This window comes from Pelodiscus sinensis, chromosome 2, assembly GCF_052426305.1.
Source record: "Pelodiscus sinensis isolate ZL-2025 chromosome 2, ASM5242630v1, whole genome shotgun sequence".
Taxonomy (NCBI): Eukaryota; Metazoa; Chordata; order Testudines; family Trionychidae; genus Pelodiscus; species Pelodiscus sinensis.
The window spans coordinates 251,215,612-251,229,127 of NC_143053.1; the positions used below are offsets into that span (position 1 = coordinate 251,215,612).

Below are 13,516 nucleotides of genomic sequence, written 5' to 3' on the forward strand. Positions count from 1 at the left end.
CAATCCCAACTAAATCAACCCAGCCAGGGATTTGTCAAGCCAAGACTTAAACACCTCTAGGGATGGAGACTCCACTACTTCCCTAGGTAACGCATTCCAGTGCTTCACCACTCTCCTAGGGTATGTCTACACTAGCTCAGTAGTTCGAGCTAGGTAGGCAAATGAGGGCAAATGGAGTTGCAAATGAAGCCCGGGATTTAAATATCCTGGCTTCATTTGCATCTTCCTGGGCGCCGCCATTTTTAAATCCCCCTTAGTCCGAACTCCATGCCCGCGGCTACATGCGGCACAGAGTAGGTAGTTTGAATTAGGATCTCTAAGTCGAACTACCGGTACACCTCGTTCCACAAGGAGTAACGGTAGTTCGAATTAGATATCCTAATTCAAACTACCTACTCCGTGCCGTGTATAGCCACGGGCACGGAGTTCGGACTAAGGGGGATTTAAAAATGGCGGCGCCCGGGAAGATGCAAATGAAGCCAGGATATTTAAATCCCGGGCTTCATTTGCAACTCCATTTGCCCTCATTTGCCTACCTAGCTCGAACTACCGAGCTAGTGTAGACATACCCCTAGTGCAATAGCTTTTCCTAATATCCAACCTGGACCCCTCCCACCACAAACTTGAGACCATTGCTCCTTGTTCTGCCATCTGTCACTACTGAGAACAGCCTTGCTCCAGCCTCTTTGGAACCTCTCTTCAGGAAGTTGAAGGCTGCTATCAAATCCCCCCTCACTCTTCGCTTCTGCAGACTAAACAGACCCAACTCCCTCAGCCTCTCCTCATAGGTCATATGCTCCAGCCCCCTAACTTACTCAAAGCTGTTGTGTAACTCAGGAGCTACACTACAGAGGAAGATCAAAGCTGCTACTGTCAATCTTAAAGGGTTCAAATTAGTGGTCTAGCTAATTTGAAATGAGAGGGGCACTCCAATTGATGCTGGTAACCCTTCTTTCGCTAGGAGTAAGGGAAGTTGAAAAATGAGTTGAAGGATGAGTTGGACTTTGACTTCCCACAGTGTAGACAGCGCCAAAAGCTGAGTTAAGCTACTTTGATTTCAGCTACACAATTAATGTAGCTGAAGTCATGTATCTTAATTCAACTTTCTCCTGTAGTGTAGATACACCCAGATATAGTAAACATGGAATCGTCCACTGAAGCCGCTGTTGTACTGTCACTCACAGACTGAGAAACAGTTGAGCTGATCAAAAATCTTTGAATAAAAAATATACTGGACCCAAGAAATCATCTTTTAGGAACCCTCCCTCAGCAAATACTGGAAAACAGTTGGATTTTTCATTTTTATTTTTCATTTTCCCTTTTTCAATCTACTCTTTTTTCACCTACTTTGTTTACTCGTTTCACATTCTGGGGCCCATTTTGATTGATTGGGTGGGCCACATGGTTGAATTTTTCTAAACCAAAAATTTTCTACTTCAACATCAAAAAAATTTTTTTTTCAGAATAAAAGAAGACAATTTAAAAAAGTTGGAGGAAGATTTCAAAACCGAAAAAAATAGTCAGTTTTTTTGTGGAAAAAAGCTAAATGAAACAGTTAAAAGTTTTACAGTATTTATTTTTTGTCAACTCTCGACCGGTATTTATGCTGCAGTTTTACCCCATGGGGTCTGCCTAAACCCTGGTCTGGATTATGCGATATGGGAGTGGATTGCTGAGAGGAGGAGGGGCATTCAGGGAAAAGCAGCATGAGCTAAACAATGGGGAAGTGTATAATAAGTCGATGACTATGTGAATGATGTGAACGCTGAAGCAGGAGAGGAGTAATTAGGGCCCTTACACATGCTGAACTTGAACGATGTGAATAGTTCTGTTTAAGTCAACAGGGCCTATACATGTGCTTAAAGTTATACACAAGAGCATAAGATCGGCCATCCTGGGTCAGACCAAAGGCCCATCTAGCCCAGTATCCTGTCTGCCGACAGTGGCCAATGGCAGATGCCCCAGAGGGAATGAACAGCACAGGGAATCAAGTGATCCATCCCGTGGCCCATTCACCGTGTCTGACAAACAAAGGCTAGAGACACCATCCCCATCCTGGCTAATAGCCTCTGATGGACCTAACCTTGTGTAAAACACCTGCAGGACCAGGGCCTACATCATTCCTCTCCCTCTTTGGGGTTCACAGCATCCGTATAGTCATCTACTTATTGTACCCTGGGTCACTGTTTAGTTAATGCTGCTCCTCTTGGCACTCCCTGCAATCAGCGATGCCCTTCCATACTGCATGATCCAGGCCAGAATTTCAGCAGACCCTCTGTGCTAAAACGCTGTGCCTCATTCTCACGGTATTGGTACTATCCAGTGGAATGGAAGGAGCCTAAGAAAGGAACATTGAGGATGAATATCCAGGGAACTTTCTCAACAGCTATCAGCCTGGGGAACGGCCTCCCTGGGAAAATGCCAGCAATGGACATTTAATAACTGGACTGGCCAAAACTTGGGGCGATGTGGGAGACCCTGCACTGGACGGGATGTGACCGAATGAGGCTTTTCCACCTCTCGCTCCCATGCGTCTCTGCTGGCGCGAATGGAGCATGCTGACTTCAGGAAGAGAGGAGTCAGGACGGGTCTGTGAACTCTTCGGGCACAGGAGAGGACCCAGACTCCTGCTTGTGGGACTCAGGCTAGAACGTACAAACATAACAGCGTGGACGCCGTGGCTTCTGGCGGAGGCTGAGGCCAGCTCCCTGAGCTCCCACCCAGCATACAGGGGGAGTCTGAGCTTGCCTGGCTAGTCTTGGCCGCTGCTGGAGCCAGGATGTCCACACAGCTATGCTGGAGTGCGCTAGCATGAGCCCTGCTAACTCCCTGGGCTGGGTTCCCTTCCACAGCTTGGAGGACCCGAGACCCTGCGTGTGATGTGAATCCTGACCCGCCTGGGAAAGGAGGGGAGAGCGCAGACGGTGGCAGGCATTGATGAAATGCTGCGACGTCCCTTCCAAAGCAAAGCTGAGCCCAGCAGTCGCCCCTACTGCCCCGGGGCAGGTGGGACGGAGGGAGCTGCCAAGCGTGGCTGTCCCTAAAGCCACCATTGCTTTCCACAGCCATCCTGGCATCTTTAACTCAGGGGTGCCAGGAAGCAACGGCAGCACAAGCCCTTACCCAGACGTACAGCCAGAGAGCGCGGTGCGAGGGAGAAGAGGGGGGAACGCTGCCTTCCAAATGGCCTGGGATTGGCACACTTGGGACACAAGTCCCCTTGGATCATACTGTTGGAAGCCAGGGGAGTTACAGGTTGTCAGGATCATGTCTGTGTTTCCCTTGCCGATGGGCTTTGTACAGAGGGGGAAGGACCCTAGCGCCGGGCAATGCCACGCTTAAGAATTTCAGTGCAAATCAGAGAGGATATCAAAGTTCCAGTTCCTTCCAGTACCCCAAACGTCCCCCTCTTGCACAAACATCCTCCCCTGCGCTCCTGGCGGCGGGACTACTGACCAAGACAGGACACGCTTGCTGTGGGAACCATGGACCAGCTTCTCTGCTCAAGCAAGCTGGGGCACTTCCGGTGGCGTCAGTCGAGCTCTGCCAACGGGCAGCAGCGGAAGAGCTGACAGCAGGATTGGATCTAGCTCGGACCCGATTCCCCCTTCTAACTCCCCGTTTTACACCGGTGTCGCTGCACCGCCGCCAGCCGATTGGAACTGGAATAGCGGAACAGTGAACCAGGGCGTGTAAATCTCCCCCAGCATGGCGCTTGTGCAATGAAGGTCCTTTATTAAAATGGCACCACTGGCACACGGGAGCGTATTTTAAAGTGTGCTCATCCCCAAAAGATCAGGCTTTGAAGTGAACACTATGGCCCAGATCCTCTAAGCTACTTAGGCACCTCCCTCTCTTTGAATGTCAATGGGAATTAGACACCTAAATCCCTTGGAGGATCCAGGCTTCAAATAGGTGCTCTCTTTCTAGGTCCCTTAGCCCTAACCCAGCAAACTGTTCCATACAGGGGGCGTCTGCGTCTCATGGGGAGCCCGTGAATTTCTACAGGGCACTGCATGGGACCACCTCTGGTGCCCTGTGATGATATTGGCCTCTCTTATTGCTCTATGGAATGACGACCATGGAGGTTTTATGCGGCAGTAAGTTGCTGATGCTCCCCTCAGGGCCATCTGCAACCCAGGCCTGTTGGCTTAATATGGATATTTGGTGTTGCTGAGTGCTAGGCTTTTGATCTACAGGCCAACCCAGCTCCCTCGTGGACCCACAGAAGAGTCAGCATTGCCAACTTGCAGAATATTTGGTATTTTTTCAATAAAGACCCAGCTCCAGGAGTCATGGGAAGACATGCGAAATCACGGATTTCATTTGAAAAAGTACGTTTCTGGCCCATGCAGAGAAAAGCCTGAAAAAGTGACACCCCCCCCTCCCCTAAGGTTGAAAAAAAAAATCCCAAGTGTGTTTTTTTTTCTCAAATTTCGTGACATTTTTGTCAATTTCCTCACGTGAGGGGGTGGCGTGACTTGGGATTCTTTGAGTGCTTAGGGTTGGCAGCACTGACCCTCCACGGGGGCCCTCACTCCTTCGTTGCCCCTGGAAGATCCCTTTACACGTGCACCACTCCTGGCTGGGAGTGAGGTCACGGGACCTGCAGGACCTCAAAGTCATCTGTATCGACTTCCGTCTTCACCACGATAATGGGCCCGTTGTGCACGCCCGTCTCCGGCAGCTCATCTGCATCTGGCTCCTCCCCCGAGTCTCTCCCCTCCCCAGAAGGGGCTCTCTTTCTCAGATGGTTCCTCTGGTGCCTTTTAAAATGCCCCAGGGTGGTGTAGCTCTGCCCGCATTCGGAGCAAATGAAGGGGCCCCTCCGGATATGGGTAAGTTGGTGTTTCATGAGGTTGGCCTTCTGGGAGAAGCTCTTCCCGCACTCCGTGCATTTGAAAGGCACCTCTCCGGTGTGGATTCTCTGGTGGGTGATCAGGATCTCTTTCCGCTTGAAGTCCTTCCCGCAGGTGTTGCATTTAAAGGGCCGGTCCTCCGCGTGAGAGGGCTGATGCAGGAGCAGCTGGGCTTTGTCAGGGAAGACTTGGCCGCACCTGCTGCACTTGTTGGGTTCGTACTTGGTGTGGACCCGCTGGTGGGTGATGAGGGCTATCTCCTTGCGGAATCCCCGGCCACATACGTGGCAGGGGAAGGGCCACTCCTCGCCCGGCTCGGTCTTGCCCATGTCATTCTCGCTGCGCTTGGAGTATTTGTAGGGCTCCAGGGTGGCCTCCTGCTCCCTCACGTGGACTCTCTGGTGGGTGGTCAGGGCGATTTTCTGGGTGAAGGCTCTCCCGCAGGCCGTGCACTTGAAGGGCCGCTCGCCGGTGTGGATCCGGCGGTGGACGATGAGCCGGGACTTGTCGATGAAGCCCTTGTGGCAGTCGGCGCAGCGGAAGGGGCGCTCCCCGGTGTGGATGCGCTGGTGCACCACCAGCTGGGCCTTCTGCGTGAAGCTCTTCCCACATTCGCCGCACTTGAAGGGCCTCTCGGCAGTGTGAAGCCGCTGGTGGCTGGCCAGGTTCTCCTTCGTGCCGAAGCCCTTGCCGCACTGGGAGCACTTGTGCTCCTTAGCCCCTTGTGTATCCCCATCCGTCCGGCCCCTCTCATGGACACGGTGGTGCTTGATAAGGGCAATCTTCTGGCGGAAGCCCTTGCCGCAGGCCGCGCACTGGAAGGGCCGGTCACCGGTGTGGATGCGCTGGTGCACGGTCAGCCGGGACTTGTCGATGAAGCACTTGCCGCAGTCGGCACAGGGGTAGGGCTTCTCGCCGGTGTGGATGCGTTGGTGAGTGACCAGCTGAGTGCGTTGGGTGAAGCGCTTGCCGCAGTCGGCGCAGACGTACGGCCTCTCGCCCGTGTGGATCCGCTCATGCTTGGTCAGTTCCCCCCTCTTGGTGAACTTCTTGCCGCAGATGCCACAGCGGTGGGCCCGTTCCTCCGTGTGGGCCCGCTGATGGTTAGCAAAGTTCCCTTTCTTGGTGAACGTCTTGCCACACAGCGTACACATATAGACCTGGCTCTTACATGGCACCGTCAGGTCCCCTGGGTGGCTGCTGCCTTCGCCGTTTTTGGCAGGCAGTCTCCCGTCTGCTGCCTCCTTAGGTTTTCCCTCAGAGGCGGCCATGTTCCCATCTCCCTTCTCCCTGTCATGGACTCTCTGGTGTGCGGTGAGGCCTACTTTCTGGCTAAAGCTTTTCCTACACTTGGGACACGTGTGGGGTCCTTCGCTGTGGTGCTGGCACCGCTGGTGCCTCAGCAGCAGCCCCTTGCTGCTGAAGCCGTCCCCACACTCGACACACACGTGGGGCTCCCCCCTGGCATGGGTCCTCTGATGGCGGATCAGGTGGATCTTCTGCCGGAAGCGCTTCCCACACTCGGAGCACTGGTAGGGTTCCTCTCCGGTGTGAATCCTCTGGTGGGTCACTAGGATCGACTTCTTCTTGAACTGCTTCCCACAGGTGCCACATCGGAATATCCTCTCCCCATCCGGTGTCGACTCGGGCACGATGAGCTGTGAGGCGTTGCCAGCATGGGTCCCACCGTGCCGCCGTGCCCCCTCCCCAGTGTGGACCCTCTGGTGTTTTATGAGGGTGATCTTCTGGCGGAACCCCCTGGCGCATACCCCGCACTTGAAGGGGCGGTCGCCTGTGTGGATACGGTGGTGGGCGACCAGCTGCGACTTGTCCACAAAGCTCTTCTGGCAGCTGCCGCACTTATAAGGCTTCTCGCCAGTGTGGATTCTCCGGTGAACGATGAGCTGTGATTTCTGTGTGAAGCATTTCCCGCACTCGGAGCATTGGTAAGGCCGCTCCCCTGTGTGGATCCTCTGGTGCTCCTTCAGCTGCGACTTGGTGATGAATCTCTTCCCGCACTCAGTGCATGGGAAAGGCCTCTCCCCGGTGTGGGTTCTGAGGTGCTTGGTGAGGTCCACCTTCATCTTGAAGCTTTTCTCACATTCGGTGCAAGAGTAGGGCTTTGCTTTCTGCAGGGATTCTTTCTGTGCTGAGAGATCTCCCTCCTGGTTCGTGCCCTCCTGGCTGGCATCCTCTTCCCTTCCGCTAGCTTGCTGGCTCATCAGCTCTCCTGTTGCAACGGCACTTCCCTCCTGCTCTTGGGGCTCCACCAGCATCTCCTCCTTGTGGGTCTTCTGGTGCACGGCCAGGGTGCCCTTGTGATTAAAGCTGTCCCCACAGATAGTGCAAGTGTACGTCTTCTCCCGGGGGTGCTTGATGAGGTCTTCCGCTTCCACCTTAATAACCGTCAGCTTCTCCATCATCCGGTTTCTTGGGGCTGAGCTGGCAGGAAGCTCATGCACAAGAAGAGTGATCATCTAGGGTCTTTTCTTGCCATGTCCTCCAACTTTCTTGGCCCATTGAGGCTCAAGGGAAGTTCTGAGCCTCCAAAGGCGCTGATGCCAGTTTTCATTACTCCCCTTTGGGTGGTAACTCTTATTTCCCTTCATCTGCTGGGTTCAAAAATAAAAAAACAGTCAGATTTTATTTCAAAGGCCAGTGTGGAAGGAAAAGTCATAGCAAGATCCAATGACTGGAAGAGGAAGCTAGTCAAATTCAGACCGGAAATAAAACACACATTTTTAATAGTGAGTGTAATGAACTATTGAAACAACTTACCAAGGGTCATGGTGGATTCTCCATCACTGGCAATCGTTAAATTATTTTATTGGATGGTTTTTCTAAAAGCTATGGTCTAGTTCACACAGGAATTTAGAGAAGTCCCGTGGCCGGTGTAGTACAGAAAGTAATATTAGCTGACCACAAGTGTCCCTTCTGGAGTTGGAAGCTATGAATACACATGGCAAATTTCCTGGGCGCCAATAAACCCCACCAAATGTGGATAATTACAGTAACATTGAAAAGATGCTTTTGTAGAAATACTAAAGGATTCTATGGGCTGCCTTGGACCGACCTCCACCAATGCCGATGCAGCCTGGAGAAACGGACCACATTGTGATGTCACTTGCACTGTGGTGCTATCAGCATTTCCAAGAAAATAGCAATGGTCTGTTGGGGGCTAAAAGACCCCTCCACTGTGCCAATCATTGTCGAGGACTAAGCATCCCTCACACTCCACTGACTTCAGTGAGATTTAAAGGCTAGTGGAAGGATACAGAGAAGAACCAACACTGACAGAGGGTATATCTAGGCTGCAGGGGTTTTTCAGGATACTGGAGGTATTCTGGAAAACCCCCGCCACATCCAGGTAATGCGTTTGCTCTTCCGCTTTTTTCGCGGAAGAGCAAATGCGCTCTTTCGGGGTGCCCTGTATATCTCGTTCTACAAGGAATAAGGGCTCCTCCGAAAGAGGAGGCTTTTCCGCCATTTGGCTCGGTCTAGAAAGAGACAAGTGGGGAAAAAGCCTCTTCTGGAAAAGCAATCGGAAAAACCTACGTACATTGCGGAGTGCAATTTGTGTAGCTTTTTCCAATAAAAGACTATAGTCTAGACATTGCCAGAGTTAATATCTGGCTTTAGCAGGCAATTGGTGGAAAACAAACCCCAAAACTCAGCTGTGCTGCAATCCTGGGGCAGGCTGGCAGGGCAAACCTGAGCAGCATGGGGTTGTGAGGCTATATGGCAGAAGGTGGGAGCAAGTGGAGTGGTGGGTGGAATTGGAGAGAGCCACTCCAACCAAAGACAGGAGCGGAGCATAGAGCTGAGGTGGCAGTTAGGGGTGGTTGGTGAGTGGCCAGGAAGGTTTCAGGGGCGGTGGGTGACAGCCTGGGGGTGAGTTGCTGAAGAGGTCTGGGGTCAACAGGCACTGCTGGGGCTACAGGCTGTGAGCTAAGGAGATGTGCCGGGGGAAGGAGGGACATGGGAGAAGGGCTAGGCTGCTGAGAGGTAGGGTTTTAGGAGGAATGCAGGAAGTGGGAGGGTCTGGGGACAGGATATAGGCTTTTATGGGGGACATTAGGAGCAGGTAGAGCTAGGGAACTTGGAATGCAGGGTTTTAGGGAGGACGTTGGGAGCAGGTGGAGCTGGGGAGCTGGGATTTAAGGTTTTAGGGGGAATGTTGGAAGTAGGTGGGGGTAGGGGACCTGGATGTAGGTGTGACAGGGTGTGCATATCCTGCACTGGCACAGAATGGGTTAAAACCCCCGTGAGCAGAGGAAGTCCCGCCCCCTAGCCAGACTGGGCATGCTCCAAGTGCTGGGCAAGTATAAAAGGGAGCAGCTCCATTGAGTTTAGGCTGGATGCTAAAGAGGTGGGAGCTGCTGCAGGAGCTCCAGCTGGAACCCAGTGAGAGACCCTGATGACAGGAGCTGGAGACATGGGAGATGATGTTGAGCTGGTGGAGCCTCAGGGAGAGACTGGTGCTGTGGAGCCTGAGGACCTGGAAGCCATGGGGATCACCCCAACACCTGTACTGGTAGGAAGTGACCCAGAGAGGGAGCATGAGTGGTGTCTCCCAGCCAAGGGAGCTCAGTGTGTGGCAATGGGATTCCCTGCTGAGTGAGTGGCAGATCCCTCCTCCACTGACAGGGCCTGGGGCAGGGTGGGCTCTGGTCCCCCTACCAGGGCTGCTGCCCCAAACCCCTGAGACTCTGGCCATTGGGCCATGGTGCCCTGTAACCCGAGGGCTATGCTACAGGTGGGGTGGGGGGCAGGATTTAGGGTTTTAAGGGGGATGTTGGGAGCAGGCTGGGGGGGGGCTAGGATGTAGGGTTTTGGGGGGGGATGTTGGGAGCAGGCTGGGGGGGGGGCTAGGATGTAGGGTTTTGGGGGGGGGTGTTGGGAGCAGGCTGGGCGGGGAGGCTGGGATGTAGGGTTTTAGGGGGGTGTTGGGAGCAGGCTGGGAAGGGGGGTGTTTAGGGGGGATGTTGGGAGCAGGCTGGGAAGGGGGGCTGGGATGTAGGGTTTTTGGGGGGGTGTTCTGAGTGGTGGCTGAGGTGTTGAAGCCGTCAGTAAATGGGATGTATGTCCGAGCTGCTGGGATGAGTGGAAGAAGGGCTGATTGAAGGTTTTGGGGGTATACATGCAGTGTGAGGGGCCTAAATGGCAGATGAGGAACTTTCAGGGGTCTGTGTGTGGGTTTGTCATGTGTGGGGCAGGGCGCTTGGCTGAAATGTCCTTGTGCAGGAGCTCAGCATGCTGGCCTTGTTGCACCGAGGGGCCAGCTTTTGAACCTGGGCCTGTGCTGGAGTGCGGTGTTGCTATGGGAATAGCATGTGGCTCTAGTGACATTCCGCTGTTTGGGTGACTGGGGTTGGTCATGCTCATGTTGCTTGCAGCCCCACTATCAAGGCTCCCTGCATGGGAGGGTGGGGACTGCTGTAGTCACTGGATGTACTGCTGGGCCCTCCCTGCTTGTAACTCAGAAAAGGGCAACATGAATGAATTAGGGGTATGCAATGAGGAGTAACAGTAGTAATTAGGAGCTTGAATTCTGACTACCTAGTCAGTGCCGTGTGTAGCCACGTGCAGGTAGTTTGAACTACGGGGCATTTAAAAAGGGCAGCACTTGGGAACATGCATATTTAAATCCCGGGCTTCATTTGCAAGTTCGAATGCCTACATTAGCCGCCCTAGTTTGAACTAGGGTGGCAGTGTAGACATACCCCCAGAGCTTGACCACTGCGGATTCATGGTGCTCCGAAAGTGCTGGGAGGGAAGGAGTAGGCAAGTGCAGGACTCCAGTGCCCTAGTGCAGTGGTCCCCAACCTTTTGAGGTTGTCGGGCGCCAGGGGGCGTGGCCGTTCGCCCGCCGGGCGCCAGGGGGCCATGGTCTTAGCCCAGGTGTGAAATTAAAACTAGGGATAATTGGGTGATGCTTACTAGCTAACCAGCAGCCTGGCCTGGCCAGAGCAGGCCTCCCACCTGTGGCACGGTGGGCAGACCCAGTCTGGCCTGAGCAACCCCCACCCACAGCATGGCAGGTTCAGTCCAGCCTGTATCCTGTCCCGGCAGGGCCTGGCCGGGCAGAAGCAGCCCCCTGCCTGCCTCTTGCTGTTTCTTGCATGCAGCAGGTAGGGGACTGGTGCGTGGTTAACTCATTGAACAGTGTTTAGCTGCTTAGCTTTTTAAATGATCGTGTTTAATTACATCCCTAATTAAACACACAGCTCCCACCCTGTCTGTTTCACAGCGCCATGAACATCACGGGGTGCTGGCTTAGTTTTTAAGTGTATCAGGAAGAGGCTGATGTCTGTCTGAAAAGCGGCAGTAACAGAGCGCAGTTGGGCCCAGCTTCCCCACCGGACCTACTGTGGCAGAAGTGAAACTGACAGCTACCTCCCAGCTGCTCTGTGGCCTGGCACTTGAGCAACGCAAAGGAGTGGAGGAGGCTGTGGGAAGCTGAGAACCAGCTCCCTCAAGGATCATGCGGGGAGGTCCTACTCCCTCCTGGCAGCTGGGTAGGGTGTATGGAGGGCTCGGACTGATCTGACATCCCTGAGTCAAGGCTTGATATAAAAGCTGGAGCCCTCATGGGTGCTAAAAGCACGGGCCCCTCTTACTTGAGCTGAAGGAGTAACACCATTCACTGGCAGTAGTAGACGTTTATCCTCCTAGGTGGACCAGCTGGTAGTACAGGGGGATCTGCATATGCTGTACAAGAAGGGCAAACTGGGACCACACCTTGGAATGAATTCCCACTGCCACTTGTGGGTGGGGGAGGCTTCCAGAGCCAAATTCCTGGTGAGACCTTGCAGGAGCCCCTCCAGCCCTAGAGAGACACCAGGCCCCAAAGCAGCCTCTCCCGACTGACACCTCCAGTCGAGCAGTAAACTCTGATCCAGCCCTCCCTTCCCACTGCCAATGCTTCTTCCATCTCCTTTGCCCTAGAGCCCCACCTGCTCTTGTTCAAGTACTGAACTGTCCCGCTGCCTGTGTAGATTAACCTGGTACCTTGCATGTTGCTCTGTTGCAGACATTTCTGATAAGACTTTAAAACCTGGGGTCCAACCGCTCTGCGTAGCCCTAAAGGGTCCCTGGCACTTTTCAGAAGCACAGATGATTCTGGCCAAACTTTCTCTCAGGGCTTGTGTGCAGCATGCTGGCTGTACCCCAGAGGTGGCTGCATTTCAGGGATGCTGAATGTGTTTAGCGTGTGAGTTCTTTCTGTAGATGATCTAAGATCCCAGCTCCATTCTCAGCTGCTGAATCCCTGCTCAGCTCCTCTTCCTTGGAAAAGGGCTCTGATCCACTAACACACAAACACCTCCTGGGGACCTGCCGTGGCCCCTGGGACGGGTGCAAAGAGGGCCATTCTGTGATGCTGCAGCAAAGGCAGTGGGGGATTTCTCTGCAGCATCCCTTTAGGCAGCCTTTTAAAAAAAACAAACAAACAAAAAAACCAACTTCCCTTCCTGTGATTTTTAGTTGTACTTTTCTCGAAGCTGGTGCCTTTGCCACTAGTCTTCACACAGAACCCGAGCGTGTCCGTCGCAACCTGAGACCCTCTGGGTCCCAAGATTTCTTTACACGCCTGCCCTGTTTCTGATCTCAGAAGCAACCCTTTCCCAAACACTTTAGTTTCGCAACAACCGAAACTTCCTGACATTTCCTACTTCGCTCTGGTGACTGCTGTGGGCACAGAGAAGTTACCCCAGTCCCTAAAATCCCACGTCAGTCATTTACTTACCTTCCTCTCATTGCCCTCAGAATTAGCCAAGGAGAAGGGTTTAATTCATCAGCTGTCACTTGCCGGATACCCCATCACCACACTTGATCTCTTCTTCCAGTTACTTCTCTAATGTCTGCTGCGATGACTCACAGGAAGTCTGTGTCAGGAATGGAAAAACTACCGGGGGAGGGAAGTCAGAGAAACAATCTGATTCAGGGATGAGAGGGGCTTAGGGAGTAGGGCAAGCTAGCGGGCTTGGAAACCACTGGGATCCAGCCCCCCTGACTTTCTGGCCAGCCTTAGCTACCCCTCGGCCCTGCAGCCGTCTATGCACAGCCCCTGTTCTGCAGGGGCATGCTCACTGCAGCTGTGCTCGGTCCTGCTGGGAGTTGTAGTCTTGGCCAGCGGGGGCAGGTGCTGCTTGCAGTTTCGATTTGGGATCTTGTTCTGATGCTGGGCAGGTGGGTTAAGGTTGCCAGGTGTCTGGTTTTGAACGGGACAGTCCAGTATTTGAGCTTTCTGTTTGGGAAACAAATTGAGAACATAGACATGTCCGGAGTTTTCCAAATCGGATGGAATCTCGATTGTGCTGTAATGTCAAGTGTGTTCGGTATTTTTGTTGAAACCATCTGGCAGCCCTACTGGGAATACGCACCCTGTACCAGCTGTTTGGGGCTCTGGGTGACATGGGCCTCATTCAGCCAGGTAAGTGGAGTGAAAACCATCCCCGGGTCTGAAATGGTGGGGATTGGTTTGCTGTTTGGTGCTGGTGCTGGACAAATGACGGGGGACGGCGCTGTCCCTGCCAAATGGAATTCAGTTCTTTCGGTCTTCAGGAGCGATCCTGCCAAGCCTTTCATGTCTGCGTGGGCCTTGCTCCCGAGAGTCAACCCAGCCACGTCACGTGTCTCCTTCCTCGCTCCTTGTC

At 53.4% G+C, this 13,516-nt stretch overlaps 1 protein-coding gene across 2 annotated transcripts; it reads right to left on the minus strand.

The window, feature by feature from the left end:
- Positions 1-1,287: 1,287 nt before the first annotated feature.
- LOC102457691 (uncharacterized) lies at positions 1,288-12,953 on the minus strand. Of its 2 annotated transcripts, none has more exons than XM_006120579.5 (2): positions 12,607-12,953; positions 1,288-7,468 (listed from the first exon to the last, which is right to left on the minus strand). In XM_006120579.5, the coding sequence occupies exon 2, from the start codon at positions 7,334-7,336 to the stop codon at positions 4,598-4,600; it is 2,739 nt and encodes a 912-aa protein (XP_006120641.3). In that variant the 5' UTR covers positions 7,337-7,468; positions 12,607-12,953; the 3' UTR covers positions 1,288-4,597. The 2 variants fall into 2 exon arrangements, with proteins under 2 accessions (XP_006120641.3, XP_006120640.3); XM_006120578.5 differs by having other exon boundaries at positions 1,288-7,471.
- Positions 12,954-13,516: the final 563 nt, after the last annotated feature.

Excerpts from the sequence above, each read along its gene's own strand:
- LOC102457691 (XM_006120579.5), bottom strand. The coding sequence starts at position 7,336 with ATGATCACTCTTCTTGTGCATGAGCTTCCTGCCAGCTCAGCCCCAAGA.